Source organism: Apostichopus japonicus, chromosome 20, assembly GCF_037975245.1.
Source record: "Apostichopus japonicus isolate 1M-3 chromosome 20, ASM3797524v1, whole genome shotgun sequence".
In the NCBI taxonomy this organism is placed as follows: Eukaryota; Metazoa; Echinodermata; class Holothuroidea; order Aspidochirotida; family Stichopodidae; genus Apostichopus; species Apostichopus japonicus.
This window is the reverse complement of record NC_092580.1, coordinates 35,274,360-35,296,204: the sequence shown is the minus strand read 5'-3', so window position 1 is coordinate 35,296,204 and position 21,845 is coordinate 35,274,360. Positions and strand designations below refer to the sequence as shown.

Genomic DNA, 21,845 nt, shown 5'->3' with positions numbered 1-21,845 from the left:
GATGTCATTATAATGATAACAAAGTGAGCTCGATGTAGACTGTACTTCAGCTGCGTACACTGAGTGTGTTAGTTCAGTTGCAACTTACTTTATATTGACGCGAGCAACCTTAACCGATAGGAAAACATGATATAGAGGATTCATGCTACTGAATTCATTAAAGCCGCTCTAAAATTTTTATATTTTTACGACCAGAAAGTGTAAAACTGAAAAAAACCAATCAAGAACTTGGAAATGGTCCTGGATTGCCTGATTAACTACAGCTGGTTTGTCTCTGGGAGGAACTCCTCATGAAAGGAATGAATACTGATTGCTCCTGTTTGAGGCACATGAGCTTCATCTGCATCGTCTCCAACTCGGTCAAGTTTAATGTCATCATTTTTGTTTTCTGATTCATTCTCCAAAGATGATGCAGATTCGCTGAAGGGCGAATCTACGCATTCCATTTGAATGCAGCCACCAGCTTGTTCTTCTTCAACTACAACCTCAGATTCTGATAGGTTGGAGGCCATGTTTAGCGCAGTAGGCCTACTGCAATGAGCATCAATGTATCAACAAATTTTGAGGCTGACTTTGAAACTCATGCGATAAAGTCAGCATTAACACTGTGACAAATATGGGTCTAAGTTGGAAATTGGACAATAACCTCTCATTGATTTTTTTAACTTAAACGTAAACATGCAATTAAAAGGGCAGAGAGAAGATTTGAATCACTGCGTGAGACATTCAATGGTCTAATTTTAATTAAGTGTTATTGATCCTGCTTTTTCTTGTCGTTTCAATGAAGCCGACTGCCCCTATGTAAATTGGGGCAGCGCAATCTCGGGCCCAAATTGAAATTTGCTTGTGGCAAGGTCGCTAATAGGCCTAAAGTTAAACATGTTTGAAAGATTGATGCTTTTAAGAAGCATTATTTATATATATCCCGGTAAATGCAACAGTTAAGTGTTGGAACAGGGAGACATATCAGACGTGAACAACCTAATGTCTATGTGGAGAAAGAATCCACATGCAAATTTCAATTGGGGAATGGACGTGCCTTAGGGCGAGTTTTTTGGGCTGAGATGTCTTGATACCCTCGATACCATTTAAATGTGCAATACGAATAGGAAATGTGTATATGCTAGAGTGAAAAACATCTTGTAACTATTACTTACAGTAGCGCACACACTGCTAATTGTGTTTGCACAATGCAGAAGTACCTTATGCAGACCACCGTCAAGTTGGGCTAGAATGATTCCTCCTGAAGCCCAAACTATGAGACATGCATGTGAATAGGCAAGTATGTGAATAGGCATTAATTGTAGTGGGAAAATTGTTAGAGCTAGACTGATCACTCGATTGAGTTCAAATGCGGTTGTATTTCAAGCTGAATGTGACCTTTCTGTTGGATTTAATAACGTACGGAACAAGGAACATTTATGTTTGACTCATTAGTAGTGCATACAAGCACTTCTACTTTGTTTAGTAGGATGTTTCTATTGGATGTTATACTAATCTACGTTTGAGACTATCATCATCATTATTGTGCCAGTTTGACAGATAAGGTGAGCACATTCATACAACCTTCTGTATCATACCAGCAAACAACGTGATCTTGTGATTTACGTTACTTGCGGTCAGCTTGCAAGTCACCTATTCAGATATTGCAAAATCGTTGCAAAAGTTGTTGCAACTTTCTTAAAACAAAACTTGTATTTACGTGGTTAGGTTCTCAGGAAACTCTATGACATTAATTATCTATTGAAGTCTTGAACATTAGAACTAAATTAAACTAAAATAACAGTGATGATGACAAGAAGTGCACACACAGCTCAGTGCTGAACAGTACACTACAGATAAGATCATCACATTGATGTCATTCACTGATCTGAGTGTTGAACAGTGCACTACAGATAAGATCATCACAGTGATGTCATTCACTGACCTGAGTGCTGAACAGTACACTACAGATAAGATCATCACAGTGATGTCATTCACTGACCTGAGTACTGAACAGTGCACTACAGATAGGATCATCACAGTGATGTCATTCACTGACCTGAGTGCTGAACAGTGCACTACAGATAAGATCATCACAGTGATGTCATTCACTGACCTGAGTGCTGAACAGTACACTACAGATAAGATCATCACAGTGATGTCATTCACTGACCTGAGTGCTGAACAGTAAACTACAGATAGGATCATCACAGTGATGTCATTCACTGATCTGAGTGCTGAACAGTAAACTACAGATAAGATCATCACAGTGATGTCATTCACTGACCTGAGTGCTGAACAGTACACTACAGATAAGATCATCACAGTGATGTCATTCACTGACCTGAGTGCTGAACAGTACACTACAGATTAGATCATCACAGTGATGTCATTCACTGACCTGCGTGCTGAACAGTGCACTACAGATAAGATCATCACAGTGATGTCATTCACTGACCTGAGTGCTGAACAGTACACTACAGATAAGATCATCACAGTGACGTCATTCACTGACCTGATGCTGAACAGTGCACTACAGATAAGACCATCACAGTGATGTCATTCACTGACCTGAGTGCTGAACAGTGCACTACAGATAAGATCATCACAGTGACGTCATTCACTGACCTGATGCTGAACAGTGCACTACAGATAAGATCATCACAGTGATGTCATTCACTGACCTGCGTGCTGAACAGTGCACTACAGATAAGATCATCACATTGATGTCATTCACTGACCTGAGTGCTAAACAGTACATTACAGATAAGATCATCACAGTGATGTCATTCACTGACCTGAGTGCTGAACAGTACACTACAGATAAGATCATCACAGTGATGTCATTCACTGACCTGAATGCTGAACAGTGCACTACAGATAAGATCATCTCAGTGATGTCATACACTGACCTGATGCTGAACAGTGCACTACAGATAAGATCATCACAGTGATGTCATTCACTGACCTGAGTGCTGAACAGTGCACTACAGATAAGATCATCACAGTGATTTCATTCACTGACCTGAGTACTGAACAGTGCACTACAGATAAGATCATCACAGTGATGTCATACACTGACTTGAGTACTGAACAGTACACTACAGATAAGATCATCACAGTGATGTCATTCACTGACCTGAGTACTGAACAGTTCACTACAGATAAGATCATCACAGTGATGGCATTCACTGACCTAAGTGCTGTTCAAGGTCGTTGTAATATTTGCAAATTCCTAAATTGTATCAATTACAGAGATGAAAAAACAATGTTTTATTCCCCTATTAAAACTTCCGGGTGTGCTGTTTGTAAAATTAAAAAATATTGCTTGGTAACATATAAACTACACTATATGAAAAGGAGATATTTTTTCTGTCATTATCGTTCATCTGTTAAGGTGATGATTAAAATGTTTAAGATGATGATTCAGATTTTGCCTTGGATGATATTTAAGGTATATATGATTCAGCAAATATTCAAGGTAATGATCCAGATCTTAACTTAGATAAATACACCAGAATGTGAATTGAATAAAAGTGAGTGTAAGTATTACAACACTGAATTAAATTCAAAATGCTGTGTATCTACCTGCCTATTTGTCTTTGGACATTGAAAATTTCATTTGGGGGGCACCAGTGGGGAGGGGACATGACAACTTTTTTGGTGGGGAGCATATGCTCCCAATGCCCTGGCCTTGGCAATGTCACTGATTGCACCTTATCATGCTAAATCCAGCTATGTGACCTGATGTGATTTGGATCATGGAAGATGTTTAAGGTGATAACTCAGATGTTTAGGCTGCACCAGTACATCATGTGTCTTAGTAGGTTTCTAAGTTGTGTGAAACTGGTTTGGTTCATGCAAAGCTTTGTACTAGGAAGACACAACAGACAATTTTCTTCTCGTTATGTGGAAACTGTTGTGCATTGATCTAGCAACAACAAATTCTGTTCATGATGTGGTATGAAAATCTGAAATATGCAATAGTACTTCTTGATCATTCTGATTCTTAACAACACTATTTTCTAGGTTTCTGTTTGTTTACATGAAATAATTAATGTAACTGATGAGTGAAACATACTTTATGAATACTGTGTATGATGATATAGGTATACGATACTAGGGAGTAGTAAGAAAAGAAATTTGAAAAAAGACTGCAAACTAACCTTTGCTTTTAATTCTTCATCAAAGCGAGCACATTTCTCTTGGCTGGACAATAGTTTCACATTAACTTCAGTTAATTCAGTTTCAGCCCTGGTCAATTTTGTAAGCTGCATCTCAGACTGTGATGTTACCTTTGAATATTGAAGTTAAGAACAAAGCCTATTAGTTAAGTAAAAGAAGACTACAGTTCTGTATATGTTTACTTTATGCAACACTACTTTTACTGAAGATTTCCTTAATTTTGTAATATGGCTATGATATAGCAATACGATTACATTATTACCTTACACCACTGTGTTTTTAATGTAAGGTTGTGTGTGGGTGTGTGTGAATGAGTGAGTGAGTGAGCAAGAACAGTTTTGCGAACTCCTCATAGACCATACGTCCTATCAAGTTCAGACTTCGTGGGTAGGTGCCTGACCATGTAAACTTGTACAGGTACCTGTGTGATTGATGACTTGATAGGTCAAAGGTTAAGAAAACTAAAAATTGGTTTTAGCCATTTTCTGCATGCCAAAATGTTGGAAAAAGGTAATAAACCACATGACATGTAGAAAGCGTTGAGACAAATTTGAAAATAAGACATTTAGTGCGGAAAAGTGTTTCGTGAACTCCTCCTAGTATGAAAGTCCAATAAAGTTCAAATTTGGTGGATAGGTGCCTGACCATGTTAACGCCTCCCTTGCTGATTGATAACGTCGCATGTCAGAGGTCAAAGATCAAGACATCTAAATTGGGTTTTAGCCTTTTTCGGCCAACATGCTGGAAAAGGCATTAAACAACACAAAATGTGGATAAGACTTAAGGGTCAAAGGTCAACTGAGATAACAGGTAAAACTGGTCTAAATTGTGCGAAGAGGGTTTTGCGAACTGCCCCTAGACCGTAAGTCTGATAATATTCAATCTTGGTGTGTAGGTACCTGACATGTACTGTTAGCGCCTGCCTAGGTGATTGGTGACATCATAGGTCAAATGTCAAATACCAAAAAACTGTGTTTTGCCATTTTCTGCTTGTCAGTATGTTTGAACAAGTCAGTAAACCACAAGATATGTAAAGAATAATGGGACAAATTTGAAATAATACTTATGTAGTTGTTAAGGGATGCGGTCAAAGTAGATCCTTTCTGTCATAGAAGTGATCTGCAACTCAATGGATTGCCATCTTGTTTAGACTTTATAATAGCTCTAATGGCATAATGAAATGATTGCAATATAACATAAAATGTATACTACTTTCACTGAAGACTTATTTGCTGATGCTTAACTGATTTGGGGATAACTATGTTACATGACAAAATGATTACAATTTCATCTTATACCACACAGTTTTAACTGACTATTTAGCGAAAATATATTAGTAGCTATTGCATGGTAATATGATTTCAGTTAAAGGTATCAGATACTGTTAGAAGTTTGTTATAGCTATATCAGAAAGTAAACTGCATTGTTTATTAAAGACTTACTTGCTTCGGTGATAACAACACATACTTACATCATGTAGCTGTTTGTAGAGATCATCAAGACATGCTTTATGTTCAGTGGTTTATTGAAGACTTACTTGCTTTGGTGATAACAACACATACTTACATCATGTAGCTGTTTGTAGAGATCACCAAGACATGCTTTATGTTCAGTGGTTTATTGAAGACTTACCTGCTTTGGTGATAACAACACATACTTACATTATGTAGCTGTTTGTAGAGATCATCAAGACATGCTTTATGTTCAGTGGTTTATTGAAGACTTACTTGATTTGGTGATAACAACACATACTTACATCATGTAGCTGTTTGTAGAGATCATCAAGACATGCTTTATGTTCAGTGGTTTATTGAAGACTTACTTGCTTTGGTAATATCAACACATACTTACGTCATGTAGCTGTTTGTAGAGATCATCAAGACATGCTTTATGTTCAGTGGTTTATTGAAGACTTACCTGCTTTGGTGATAACAACACATACTTACATCATGTAGCTGTTTGTAGAGATCACCAAGACATGCTTTATGTTCAGTGGTTTATTGAAGACTTACCTGCTTTGGTGATAACAACACATACTTACATCATGTAGCTGTTTGTAGAGATCATCAAGACATGCTTTATGTTCAGTGGTTTTTTGAAGACTTACTTGATTTGGTGATAACAACACATACTTACGTCATGTAGCTGTTTGTAGAGATCATCAAGACATGCTTTATGGTCATTGGTTTATTGAAGACTTACCTGCTTTGGTGATAACAACACATACTTACATCATGTAGCTGTTTGTAGAGATCATCAAGACATGCTTTATGTTCAGTGGTTTATTGAAGACTTACTTGATTTGGTGATAACAACACTTACATCATGTAGATGTTTGTAGAGATCATCAAGACATGCTTTATGTTCAGTGGTTTATTGAAGACTTACTTGATTTGGTGATAACAACACATACTTACGTCATGTAGCTGTTTGTAGAGATCATCAAGACATGCTTTATGTTCATTGGTTTATTGAAGACTTACTTGCTTTGGTGATATCAATACATACTTACATCATGTAGCTGTTTGTAGAGATCATCAAGACATGCTTTATGTTCACTGGTTTATTGAAGACTTACTTGCTTTGGTGATAACAACACATACTTACATCATGTAGCTGTTTGTAGAGATCATCAAGACATGCTTTATGTTCAGTGGTCTTCATCTCTTGCATACTTTGCAAATCATCAACTTTGCTCTGAAGGTTTTCCTGCAAAATATTGTAAACATACTGTACTGTAAAGCCAACAGGCTTAGTGATTCCTATATGAGATAATTTAATGCAACACTGGACACATGATTTTCAAATTTCTACCTCTTATGACCTTTAACCTACACAAATAACAATAGAGTTCTCGTACTCACAAGGGTTAATCTGCACAGTAATTATAAATTTCATTTAAGCTTTACTTTACCAGTTATCATGTTTACAAGTTTTATCAACTTTGATTTCTGGTGACCCCAAGTAACCTTGAACTCCACAAAAACAGTAGGCTTCTTATATTCATTATTGTCTTCAATTTCAATTTTTCAAATTTATTTCTCATATGTTTGTTCAAAATTAATTAAAAAATAACATAACAGTATGAAGGTTATATACAAAGGACACTATAAAACAGCAAAGCTGTTATCTCAGCTAGTGACCAAGTTGAAATATAAAACAATGAAACCGTTAAACTAAGTTCAGAGGAACAGAACGACAGAGAGAAAACCGACTGAGAACAGAACAGCCAGAAGAACAGAGAGAGGAGCAAAGAGAGAAGGACAAGAGACTAGAAGGACAAGAGACTAGAAGGACAAGAGACTAGAAGGACAAGAGACTAGAAGGACAAGAGACTAGAAGGACAAGAGACTAGAAGGATAGCAAAAACTTTGAAGAGAAAAAAAGGAGAGTGCGGTATTTAAAGAACAAAGTTTATAGTCAACATGCTAACATGTACTTGTTGAGAAGATCATCCTTGATTTTACATTGAAACAAATTAGCATATTTAACAAATTGAGACAGGGACTGCCATAGATTGTAACAATGGTTGTTAAGAAGTAATTTGCCGTGCTGATTGTTATGATACGTTGCTTTAAATAAATTCCTATTACGAGTTATGCATGAAGTTCATACAAGATCTGCTTCATGCTTATTTCTTACTTTGACCTCTATTGATCAAAATGACAGTTTAACTCTAAGAAAATAACAGGGTTCTGCCCTCCCCATGTCAAGTATAAAACGTAGTACTTGAAGATATCATGTTTACATACTTATCAGTCTTTGACCTCTGGTGAAATCAAATGACTTTTGACCTCTATGCACATGCCAAGTATGAAGTTCTTTAAGGCTTTCCTATGGAAGTTATCATGATTATGAAGTTTTCATATTTGGACCTGTGGTAAACTCTAATGCAGATCTGTCATATAGGTTCCAACAGAGCGTAGTTATGGCTCTGGGTCAAGATGCGCATGATCTATACTGTTTACAGATCTACAACGATTAGTATTGCGATGTAACATATCTCAATCTATGTGCTAGTTTTGAAAGTACATGAAACATGTTGACCTTGCATGACAAAATACTTCTGCTAGAATTGTGTAGTTCATTTTACTGACCATAGGAATAATGCACCTTTGCATATATATATAAACTTTACCCAATTTATAGTTAACAAGTAGAGAGTTGTCAAAATATTCCATCTGTTGAACTCAAATGACATTTGACCTTGACAGAAAATGTCACTAGAGGTTACAATTACCTTTTACACAATATAGACCCAACTGTGTATGTATGATAGTAACCTCACACATAAAATTCATATACATTAACAGTATGCTATAGGCTAACACACTGGAGTTATTTGCTATTCAGTATTTATTATTCTTGTCCTAAACAGAAGATTTAATCAGAATCAGTACTGTTAGTATGGTTGTTTTGTAATGAAAGGAGATACAATTTCAATATAAATGAGCTAAACTTACATTCTCCTGTTTCAGTTGTTGAATTATTGTATCTGTACCTTCCCCAGCTTCAATCTAGAGAAGAAAGACAGAATATCATTGTCTTAACTTTGTTGTCTTCTTAACTAACCATTGGATGATTCCTGAAAAGTAACCAATTCCTTGCCAGGAAGTGGTAGTTAACCTTGCATACATTGTTGTCAGGGATGACACATATACAGTAGCTTCATTAATACAAACCATGCAGAGATCAGCAAGGAAGGAATTTTAGACAATTTAATATGACAACAGAGCACTGTCAAGATTACAACAAGTCAACATAGAATAGCATCTACATTGAAATGCATTAAATACAGTTGGTTGCTAAAAATGCATTAAACTGTTTCCCAATCTAGAAAGATCTAAGGATAATGTTTTGGCCTTTCATTTCACATTGTGTTACCTGAGGAATATACCAACATGCCTTTCACATTTATATAATGTAACCTGTCCTGCCCTTTTCTGTTATGTTGTTTCACTTGTGCAACACAGTTCTGGTGAATTGTGTTACATGAATACTTGAATTTTAATTGTGCAATATTACAGCTGTTGTTTAGCATAAAACAGCCAAATATGATTGATAATCGTCTCTCACCTCTCCTGCCCTAAGCCATTTTACCATTGGTTAAATAATTAAAAAGTAACTTAGATGACATTATGGCTGCAACCAAATGCTACTCTTGTAGTAAAGAAAGCAACTCTAAGCCTTCAAATTCAGAGTTTGCATACATTTGTTCAACATGTGTAATACCTTCACGATCAACTCTGCACGTTCAGACTCCAATCTGTCACAGTCTGCCTTGTGCTTTTGAACAGAAGCTTGTAACTCTATGATATGAGAATCTCTGGAAAAGTAAAAAAAATTAATACTACATGAATTAAGCAATTAACATTAATATATATTGAGAACTAATGAGACTTTATATTTGTGATGGAGATGACTGAAATACTACTAACATAAACACATAAATAAACTTTTACCACAGTCTTTTGTAAAGCCATGCTAACATGACCAGGTCACACTCAATGTGATGCACATGTATGCATTTGGCAGGATCAAAGTACAGTAAGAACAAAGTAAATAGCTTGCAATTTCACAATTTTGTAGCTGTAAAACTCCCAGAGTTGGGATTCAATGAGGATGAGCTCCACATCAAGTTCATTCTATCAATGTTAATATGCATCTAAGTTCTTCTATCAATGTTAATATGCATCTAAGTTCTTCTATCAATGTTAATATGCATCTAAGTTCATTCTATCCATATTATATGCATCTGAGTTCATTATATTCTTGTTAATGTACATCTGAGTTCATTCTATCCATATGTATCTGAGTTCATTCTATCCATGTTTAATATGCATCTGAGTTCATTCTATCCATATCATATGCATCTGAGTTCATTATATCCATATTATATATGCATCTGAGTTCATTAAATTCTTGTTAATGTACATCTGAGTTCATTCTATCCATATTATATGCATCTGAGTTCATTCTATTCATGTTAATCTGCATCTAAGTTCATTCTATCCATATTATTTGCATCTGAGTTCATTCTATTCATGTTAATGTGCATCTAAGTTCATTCTATCTATATTATTTGCATCTGAGTTCATTCTATCCATGTTAATATGCATCTGAGTCTATCGATTGTGAGTATGTCTCCAAGGTAGTTGAGATAGGAGTAGTAGAGAGGTTGCCAGTCACAGTATAGATTTTATCTTTGCCAATGATATTGCTGATGGCCGAATGCAAACTTCCCCCTGTGTTCATGTATGTACCAAACCTCAGTCCATGAGGAAACAGCAAAGTTGTGAACAAAATACCCTGGTATTTTGCCGGCTTGTGAAACAACTTGTTCTATGGCCTGTAAAGCACCTAATGTTAATAATATCAAGGTTCAAACTGGTGATGAGTGTTTCCAACTGGCTGGAACATTCTTTGCAAATCTTAATGATTTATCTTGAGAAAATCAAATTAAGAATCCAGCTAAAAATGCTGATGTTGTCAAACCATTGGTTTAGATCAGCAAAACTTGATCAAGAGGCAAAAAGCTTACGATCAAATTAAGAAACTTCTGGAATCTACTCATACTGAACAGGAGATGTCTAACATACCAGTAGGGTATTATATGTCAAAGTCTGGTGTGCTTATGCAAAAGTGACGGCAGCCAGAAGTAGCAGCCAATGATGAATGGCTAGTTTTTCATCAGATTGTTGTCGCCTTGGAGTACAGGGCTCAGATCATCGAGGTTGTTCATGACCATGCAAATATTTAATAGGTCATTTACGTGTGAGGAAGACTAGAGATCGCATATTGCGACACTTCTGCTGGCCAAAGTTATGTAAAGATGTTTTTTGGCAGTTGTGATACCTACCAAATTGTAGGTAAACCTAGAAACCAGAAAATTTAGAGTGCTCCGCTCATTCATATCATCTCAGTAGGTCAGCCTTTTGATAAAGTTATCATTGATTGTGTTGGTTGACTCTCTGAAACCAGATCAGGTTTTATGTATCTTTTGATGATAATGGATGTGGCTGCCAGATATCCTGAAGCAATCCCACTCTGAAATATTACAACAAAGGCTGTTTCTGATGCACTTTTGAAGTTCTTTACCAGAGCTGGACTTCCTAGGGAAGAACAACATCATCGAGGTTCAAATTTATGAGCAGATTGTTCTCAGAGGTTTTGCAACGATTAGGTATTCAACAAACAGCGTCATCTGCCTACCCTCCCGAATCTCATGGTGCACTAGAGCCTACCATCAAACCCTTAAATATACAGTATGCTATAGCTTAACTGTCATAATAGTCAGATGGATTGGGATAAAGGCATAGACTTTGTGCTGTTTGCAACTAGAGAAACACCAAATGAATCTATGGTTTTCAGCCCCTTAAAGATAATCCAGGAAGAACAATTTTGGCATTGTCACATAGATCAGACCAACGCTTCTTTGAGAGACTTGAGAATGCCAACTTAACGTTTAATCTTATAAAGAGTGATCTAGGAAAGGCTTCCGTAATGTATCTTGGTCATGTTGAAGCAATTCATAAATTTCCAGTTCCTTCAAACAAAAAGTGTGTTTTTTGGGGAATGACAGGTTTTTATAGGACATGTAGCCAGTCCACTCACTAGCCTTTTAGCGAAGAAGGTCAAATTTATAGATTAATAGATAATATTATAGATTTATAGATAAATTTATATATTCAGATAGTTGTCAGACCACATTTGAAAACTCATAGGGTCTACTAGTGAGCCTGTACTTGCGGCGCCACGTTTCCAGAAACCATTTAAAATGACAATTGATGCAAGTGCATCTGAGTCACCGCAGTTTTGTTTCAAGAGGATGAACAATAGTTGGAACATCCTGTTATTTACTTTTCTAAAAAATTAAATGTGAGTCAAAGAAACTATTCTACAATTGATAAGGAAGCATTGGCTCTTGTTTTATCTGTAGGGTATTTTGAAGGGTATCTTTACGGTCCGTGTCAGACTGTTACATTTTCCGAGTGGCACTAGCCTTACCCCACGTTAAATAACTATGAGGTCTGCCTACCCTCTCTTCTCCGAGTGGCACTAGCCTTACCCCACGTTAAATAACTATGAGGTCTGCCTAACCCTGTAGATCATCCTTTCCGTTTTGGACTTTCTTCATAATACCAACCTGTCTGTATTTGACTCTTACTTGCTACCACTTTTGGACCTGTTTTCTTTTGGACATATTCTCTTCCTGAACTGTTATTAACTTTACGCTTTCCTGGGGCTTCCGGACACACCCTCTATATAACTATAGCGATTGCCGACTTCCCTTGAATGTGACACCCCAACGAGGAGCCCAGCGGCAGCCAGCCAACCAGAGGTACCTCCGCGCACTAAGTTAACTACAGTAAGTACCGGTACGTAATGTAGTTATGTTAAGTCGTCAGTATACACCAAGAGACACTGATTAGATTAATTTTTAAAGATTACCTCTCTTATCTACTTTCTTGTGTTCGTTTCCCCAATTCATAATATATGTACTTTGTAACAATACATACAGTTCATTGTATTCATGTTTTTAATATGCATACAGTTCATTCTATTCATATTAGCTTACACAGAGTTCATTCAATCCATGTTAATATGCATACAGTTCAATCTATACAGTTCATTCTACCATGTGTTCATCACTAATCAAAGGAAATCGCCTCACAGAAATGAAAAGAATATGACCACTTAATTATTACTTACAGTACCCTGCTTCTTTTCACACATTCTTATAAGCATACAACAGCTTGTACATCTTTGGACAGTATACTTTACCTATCTGCTAATAATCTGTCCTGTTCTTGAATTTGTCGTTGCTTATCTCTTACTTGGGACTGTGTTTCCTCAAGATTACTTCCTTCTTCCTTCATATGAGCCTGTAAATCACTAAGTTGTTTCTCCAGATCTGATATTTCAGACTTGCTTTCTGTCAAGAGTCCCTCCATCTGTGTAAAATAAATTATTTCAACTCACTTGTTAAGTGATAACTATGATGATATTCTGTACACTCTTAAAGCAATCATGCTTGTTGTCACTGATCATATTCTTGTTGTGATAATCTCTTGAAGCAATCATGCTTGTTGTCACCGATCATATCTTGTTGTAATAATACTCTTGAAGCAATCATGCTTGTTGTCACTGATCATATTGTTGTTGTGATAATACTCTTAAAGCAATCCTGCTTGTGTCACTGATCATATCTTGTTGTAATAATACTCTTGAAGCAATCATGCTTGTTGTCACTGATCATATTCTTGTTGTGATAATACTGTTAAAGCAATCCTGCTTGTTGTCACTGATCATATTGTTGTTGTGATAATACTCTTAAAGCAATCTTGCCTGTTGTCACTGATCATATCTTGTTGTAATAATACTCTTGAAGTAATCCTGCTTGTTGTCACTGATCATATTGTTGCTGTGATAATACTCTTAAAGCATGAATGCTTGTTGTCACTGATCATATCTTGTTGTAATAATACTCTTGAAGTAATCATCCTTGTTGTCACTGATCATATTGTTGTTGTGATAATACTCTTAAAGCAATCCTGCTTGTTGTCACCGATCGTATCTTGTTTTAATAATACCCTTGAAGCAATTCATGCTTGTTGTCACTGATCATATTGTTGTTGTGATAATACTGTTAAAGCAATCCTGATTGTTGTCACCGATCATATCTTGTTGTAATAATACTCTTGAAGCAATCATGCTTGTTGTCACTGATCATATTCTTGTTGTGATAATACTCTTAAAGCAATCCTGCTTGTTGTCACTGATCATATCTTGTTGTAATAATACTCTTAAAGTAATCCTGCTTGTTGTCACTGATCATATTGTTGCTGTGATAATACTCTTAAAGCAATCTTGCTTGTAGTCACTGACCATATCTTGTTGTAATAATACTCTTGAAGTAATCATGCTTGCTGTCACTGATCATATTGTTGCTGTGATAATACTCTTAAAGCATGAATGCTTGTAGTCACTGATCATATCTTGTTGTAATAATACTCTGGAAGTAATCATGCTTGCTGTCACTGATCATATCTTGTTGTAATAATACTCTTGAAGTAATCCTGCTTGTTGTCACTGATCATATTGTTGTTGTGATAATACTCTTAAAGCAGTCCTGCTTGTAGTCACTGATCATATCTTGTTGTAATAATACTCTTGAAGCAATCCTGCTTGTTGTCACTGATCATATTGTTGTTGTGATAATACTCTTAAAGCAGTCCTGCTTGTAGTCACTGATCATATCTTGTTGTAATAATACTCTTGAAGCAATCCTGCTTGTTGTCACTGATCATATTGTTGCTGTGATAATACTCTTAAAGCATGAATGCTTGTTGTCACTGATCATATCTTGTTGTAATAATACTCTTGAAGTAATCTTGCTTGTAGTCACTGACCATATCTTGTTGTAATAATACTCTTGAAGTAATCATGCTTGCTGTCACTGATCATATTGTTGCTGTGATAATACTCTTAAAGCAATCTTGCTTGTAGTCACTGACCATATCTTGTTGTAATAATACTCTGGAAGTAATCATGCTTGCTGTCACTGATCATATTGTTGCTGTGATAATACTCTTAAAGCAATTTTGCTTGTAGTCACTGATCATATCTTGTTGTAATAATACTCTGGAAGTAATCATGCTTGCTGTCACTGATCATATCTTGTTGTAATAATACTCTTGAAGTAATCCTGCTTGTTGTCACTGATCATATTGTTGTTGTGATAATACTCTTAAAGCAGTCCTGCTTGTAGTCACTGATCATATCTTGTTGTAATAATACTCTTGAAGCAATCCTGCTTGTTGTCACTGATCATATTGTTGTTGTGATAATACTCTTAAAGCAATCTTGCTTGTAGTCACTGATCATATCTTGTTGTTATAATACTCTTGAAGCAATCCTGCTTGTTGTCACTGATCATGTTCTTAGTAAGTATCAGGTTTCTAGGATAAATCAAGAGGAAGATTGATAGCCTAAGTACAGCTTAGACCACCTACCCTGATGGCATCATAGATCACATATTGTGGTTCCCTACCTGGAGTAAGGGAAGTAGGTTACATTCAATCAACAATATCTTATATAAAATAATACCATTGGGTTTTAAAAGTTACATTGTCTGCACCAGAATAATTGTTGCAGTCATAATATTATTCCTGTCATATTATCCATCGCTTATTGTTGTGGTCATACATATGAAGAAGCTTGTTAAGTTTACTCTGTTTATACACCACAGCAATTGTTGGAGCCATGTTGTTGGAACAAGCAACATTGCTGTCATCGTATTCTTGAAAATGCTTAATTGTGGTTAAAATGCTTCAAAATAGCCTTAGTATTGCTGTCATGTCACTGCAACGAGATAAACTGTTCAAGCTTATATTGCTTTATACACTTTATCTTACCTTTGTTAGATACTTATCTTACCTTTGTTCTGAAATGTGGCGGTTATAGTGATGACTAAAAGCCTTAGTATTGCTATCATGTCACTGAAATGAGATTAACTGTTCTAGCTTATATTGCTTTATACACTTTATCTTACCTTTGTTAGATACTTATCTTACCTTTGTTTTGAAATGTGGCGGTTATAGTGCTGACTAAAAGCCTTAGTATTGCTATCATGTCACTGAAATGAGATAAACTGTTCAAGCTTATATTGCTTTATTCACTTTATCTTACCTTCGTTAGATACTTATCTTATCTTTGTTCTGAAATGTGGCGGTTATAGTGCTGACTTAAAGCCTTAGTATTGCTATCATGTCACTGAAATGAGATTAAATGTTCTAGCTTATATTGCTTTATTCACTTTATCTTACCTTCGTTAGATACTTATCTTACCTTTGTTCTGAAATGTGGCGGTTATAGTGCTGACTTAAAGCCTTAGTATTGCTATCATGTCACTGAAATGAGATTATATGTTCAAGCTTATATTGCTTTATTCACTTTATCTTACCTTTGTTTTATTCACTTTATCTTACCTTTGTTCTGAAATGTGGTGGTTATAGTGCTGACTAAAAGCCTTAGTATATACTGCTATCATGTCACTGAAATGAGATTAAATGTTCTAGCTTATATTGCTTTATTCACTTTATCTTACCTTTGTTAGATACTTATCTTACCTTTGTTCTAAAATGTGGCAGTTATAGTGCTGACTTAAAGCCTTAGTATTGCTATCATGTCACTGAAATGAGATTAACTGTTCTAGCTTATATTGCTTTATTCACTTTATCTTACCTTCGTTAGATACTTATCTTACCTTTGTTTTGAAATGTGGCGGTTATAGTGCTGACTAAAAGCCTTAGTATTGCTATCATGTCACTGAAACGAGATTAAATGTTCTAGCTTATATTGCTTTATTCACTTTATCTTACCTTTGTTAGATACTTATCTTACCTTTGTTCTGAAATGTGGCGGTTATAGTGCTGACTTAAAGCCTTAGTATTGCTATCATGTCACTGAAACGAGATTAAATGTTCTAGCTTATATTGCTTTATTCACTTTATCTTACCTTTGTTAGATACTTATCTTACCTTTGTTCTAAAATGTGGTGGTTATAGTGCAGACTAAAAGCCTTAGTATTGCTATCATGTCACTGAAATGAGATTAACTGTTCTAGCTTATATTGCTTTATACACTTTATCTTACCTTTGTTAGATACTTATCTTACCTTTGTTCTGAAATGTGGCGGTTATAGTGATGACTAAAAGCCTTAGTATTGCTATCATGTCACTGAAATGAGATTAACTGTTCTAGCTTATATTGCTTTATTCACTTTATCTTACCTTTGTTAGATACTTATCTTACCTTTGTTCTGAAATGTGGCGGTTATAGTGCTGACTTAAAGCCTTAGTATTGCTATCATGTCACTGAAACGAGATTAAATGTTCTAGCTTATATTGCTTTATTCACTTTATCTTACCTTCGTTAGATACTTATCTTATCTTTGTTCTTAAATGTGGCGGTTATAGTGCTGACTTAAAGCCTTAGTATTGCTATCATGTCACTGAAACGAGATTAAATGTTCTAGCTTATATTGCTTTATTCACTTTATCTTACCTTTGTTAGATACTTATCTTACCTTTGTTCTAAAATGTGGTGGTTATAGTGCAGACTAAAAGCCTTAGTATTGCTATCATGTCACTGAAATGAGATTAACTGTTCTAGCTTATATTGCTTTATACACTTTATCTTACCTTTGTTAGATACTTATCTTACCTTTGTTCTGAAATGTGGCGGTTATAGTGATGACTAAAAGCCTTAGTATTGCTATCATGTCACTGAAATGAGATTAACTGTTCTAGCTTATATTGCTTTATTCACTTTATCTTACCTTTGTTAGATACTTATCTTACCTTTGTTCTGAAATGTGGCGGTTATAGTGCTGACTTAAAGCCTTAGTATTGCTATCATGTCACTGAAACGAGATTAAATGTTCTAGCTTATATTGCTTTATTCACTTTATCTTACCTTCGTTAGATACTTATCTTATCTTTGTTCTTAAATGTGGCGGTTATAGTGCTGACTTAAAGCCTTAGTATTGCTATCATGTCACTGAAACGAGATTAAATGTTCTAGCTTATATTGCCTTTATTCACTTTATCTTACCTTCGTTAGATACTTATCTTACCTTTGTTCTGAAATGTGGTGGTTATAGTGCTGACTAAAAGCCTTAGTATTGCTATCATGTCACTGAAATGAGATTAACTGTTCTAGCTTATATTGCTTTACTCACTTTATCTTACCTTTGTTAGATACTTATCTTACCTTTGTTCTGAAATGTGGCAGTTATAGTGCTGACTTAAAGCCTTAGTATTGCTATCATGTCACTGAAATGAGATTAACTGTTCTAGCTTATATTGCTTTATTCACTTTATCTTACCTTCGTTAGATACTTATCATACCTTTGTTTTGAAATGTGGCGGTTATAGTGCTGACTAAAAGCCTTAGTATTGCTATCATGTCACTGAAACGAGATTAAATGTTCTAGCTTATATTGCTTTATTCACTTTATCTTACCTTTGTTAGATACTTATCTTACCTTTGTTCTGAAATGTGGTGGTTATAGTGCTGACTAAAAGCCTTAGTATTGCTATCATGTCACTGAAATGAGATTAACTGTTCTAGCTTATATTGCTTTATTCACTTTATCTTACCTTTGTTAGATACTTATCTTACCTTTGTTCTGAAATGTGGCAGTTATAGTGCTGACTTAAAGCCTTAGTATTGCTATCATGTCACTGAAACGAGATTAAATGTTCTAGCTTATATTGCTTTATTCACTTTATCTTACCTTTGTTAGATACTTATCTTACCTTTGTTCTGAAATGTGGTGGTTATAGTGCAGACTAAAAGCCTTAGTATTGCTATCATGTCACTGAAATGAGATTAACTGTTCTAGCTTATATTGCTTTATTCACTTTATCTTACCTTTGTTAGATACTTATCTTACCTTTGTTCTGAAATGTGGCGGTTATAGTGCTGACTAAAAGCCTTAGTATTGCTATCATGTCACTGAAATGAGATTAAATGTTCTAGCTTATATTGCTTTATACACTTTATCTTACCTTTGTTAGATACGTATCTTACCTTTGTTCTGAAATGTGGCGGTTATAGTGCTGACTAAAAGCCTTAGTATTGCTATCATGTCACTGAAATGAGATTAACTGTTCAAGCTTATATTGCTTTATTCGCTTTATCTTACCTTTGTTAGATACTTATCTTACCTTTGTTCTGAAATGTGGTGGTTATAGTGCTGACTAAAAGCCTTAGTATTGCTATCATGTCACTGAAATGAGATTACTGTTCTAGCTTATATTGCTTTATTCACTTTATCTTACCTTTGTTAGATACTTATCTTACCTTTGTTCTGAAATGTGGCAGTTATAGTGCTGACTTAAAGCCTTAGTATTGCTATCATGTCACTGAAACGAGATTAAATGTTCTAGCTTATATTGCTTTATTCACTTTATCTTACCTTTGTTAGATACTTATCTTACCTTTGTTCTGAAATGTGGTGGTTATAGTGCAGACTAAAAGCCTTAGTATTGCTATCATGTCACTGAAATGAGATTAACTGTTCTAGCTTATATTGCTTTATTCACTTTATCTTACCTTTGTTAGATACTTATCTTACCTTTGTTCTGAAATGTGGCGGTTATAGTGCTGACTAAAAGCCTTAGTATTGCTATCATGTCACTGAAATGAGATTAAATGTTCTAGCTTATATTGCTTTATACACTTTATCTTACCTTTGTTAGATACGTATCTTACCTTTGTTCTGAAATGTGGCGGTTATAGTGCTGACTAAAAGCCTTAGTATTGCTATCATGTCACTGAAATGAGATTAACTGTTCAAGCTTATATTGCTTTATTCGCTTTATCTTACCTTTGTTAGATACTTATCTTACCTTTGTTCTGAAATGTGGTGGTTATAGTGCTGACTAAAAGCCTTAGTATTGCTATCATGTCACTGAAATGAGATTACTGTTCTAGCTTATATTGCTTTATTCACTTTATCTTACCTTTGTTAGATACTTATCTTACCTTTGTTCTGAAATGTGGTGGTTATAGTGCAGACTAAAAGCCTTAGTATTGCTATCATGTCACTGAAATGAGATTAACTGTTCTAGCTTATATTGCTTTATTCACTTTATCTTACCTTTGTTAGATACTTATCTTACCTTTGTTCTGAAATGTGGCGGTTATAGTGCTGACTAAAAGCCTTAGTATTGCTATCATGTCACTGAAATGAGATTATATGTTCAAGCTTATATTGCTTTATTCACTTTATCTTACCTTTGTTTTATTCACTTTATCTTACCTTTGTTCTGAAATGTGGCGGTTATAGTGCTGACTAAAAGCCTTAGTATTGCTATCATGTCACTGAAATGAGATTAACTGTTCAAGCTTATATTGCTTTATACACTTAATCTTACCTTAGTTAGTTCTGCTTTAATGCTTGTTAAGTTTTGCTCTTGATACCTCTGGTTTTCATCCAACTTATTTTTCTGATCCGATAAATCCTTTTTGCAAATTTCCAATTCCTTCTCCTTGTCTTCTTTAGATATTCTTAACTATAAAACAAATGAAGATTGTAGATTGCTTTAGCTTTGAGAAATGTTTTTCAGTTAAAACCCAACTGCTGACACAGGCATTCTAACATCTCTAACATCACTCTGCTCAAACTTCACAAAATAAAGTGTCCTGTCTTCAAACTCACAGAAAAAACCCACTGATGATGCCCAAAGTATCACTGACCACAGCCTCATTAAATAACCCTGTTGATGCCCTAGCACTGCTGTACTCCATAAACACAGGAAAAAACAGCAAATGTCTTTATTACATAACTGGATTCACACTCAGAGTATAATATGACTGTTGTCCCTGGAACCATTGTACTCACACTCAAAGGATAACACAGTTAACATCATTATAATGTCACTGTAAACTCAGAGCATAACACTGCTAATATCCTAATGACATCACTGTACTCATACTCACAAGATAACACAGCTAATATCTGTCACTGTACTCATATTAACAGGATAACACAGCTAATATCCTAATGACATCACTGTACTCATACTCACAAGATAACACTGCTAAGATCCTAATGACATCACTGTACTCATACTCACAAGATAACACAGCTAATATCTGTCACTGTACTCATATTCACAAGATAACACAGCTAATATCCTAATGACATCACTGTACTCATACTCACAAGATAACACTGCTAAGATCCTAATGACATCACTGTACTCATACTTACAAGATAACACTGCTAAGATCCTAATGACATCACTGTACTCATACTCACAAGATAACACAGCTAATATCTGTCACTGTACTCATATTCACAAGATAACACAGCTAATATCCTAATGACATCACTGTACTCATACTCACAAGATAACACTGCTAAGATCCTAATGACATCACTGTACTCATACTCACAAGATAACACAGCTAATATCTGTCACTGTACTCATATTCACAAGATAACACGCTAATATCTGTCACTGTACTCATATTCACAGGATAACACAGCTAATATCCTAATGACATCACTGTACTCATACTCACAAGATAACACAGCTAATATCTGTCACTGTACTCATATTCACAAGATAACACTGCTAATATCCTAATGACAGCACTGTACTCATACTCACTCGATAACACAGCTAATATCTGTCACTGTACTCATATTCACAAGATAACACTGCTAATATCCTAATGACAGCACTGTACTCATACTCACAAGATAACACAGCTAATATCTGTCACTGTACTCATATTCACAAGATAACACTGCTAATATCCTAATGACATCACTGTACTCATACTCACAAGATAACACAGCTAATATCCTAATGACATCACTGTACTCATACTCACAAGATAACACAGCTAATATCTGTCACTGTACTCATATTCACAAGATAACACTGCTAATATCCTAATGACAGCACTGTACTCATACTCACAAGATAACACAGCTAATATCTGTCACTGTACTCATATTCACAAGATAACACTGCTAATATCCTAATGACAGCACTGTACTCATACTCACAAGATAACACAGCTAATATCTGTCACTGTACTCATATTCACAAGATAACACTGCTAATATCCTAATGACATCACTGTACTCATAC

General features: G+C 35.3%; 1 protein-coding gene across 2 annotated transcripts in view; it reads right to left on the bottom strand.

Moving 5' to 3' along the window:
• LOC139960861 (uncharacterized) overlaps positions 1-21,845 on the bottom strand; it is a 165,069-nt gene that overhangs the window by 68,371 nt on the left and 74,853 nt on the right. For both annotated transcript variants that reach the window (XM_071959499.1, XM_071959500.1), the window contains exons 16-21: positions 20,115-20,252; positions 12,952-13,121; positions 9,400-9,493; positions 8,631-8,684; positions 6,775-6,876; positions 4,149-4,277 (exon numbers count right to left, since the gene is read on the bottom strand). In XM_071959499.1, coding sequence (XP_071815600.1) covers positions 4,149-4,277; positions 6,775-6,876; positions 8,631-8,684; positions 9,400-9,493; positions 12,952-13,121; positions 20,115-20,252 — 687 coding nt within the window. The remainder of the gene's footprint in view (positions 1-4,148; positions 4,278-6,774; positions 6,877-8,630; positions 8,685-9,399; positions 9,494-12,951; positions 13,122-20,114; positions 20,253-21,845) is intronic.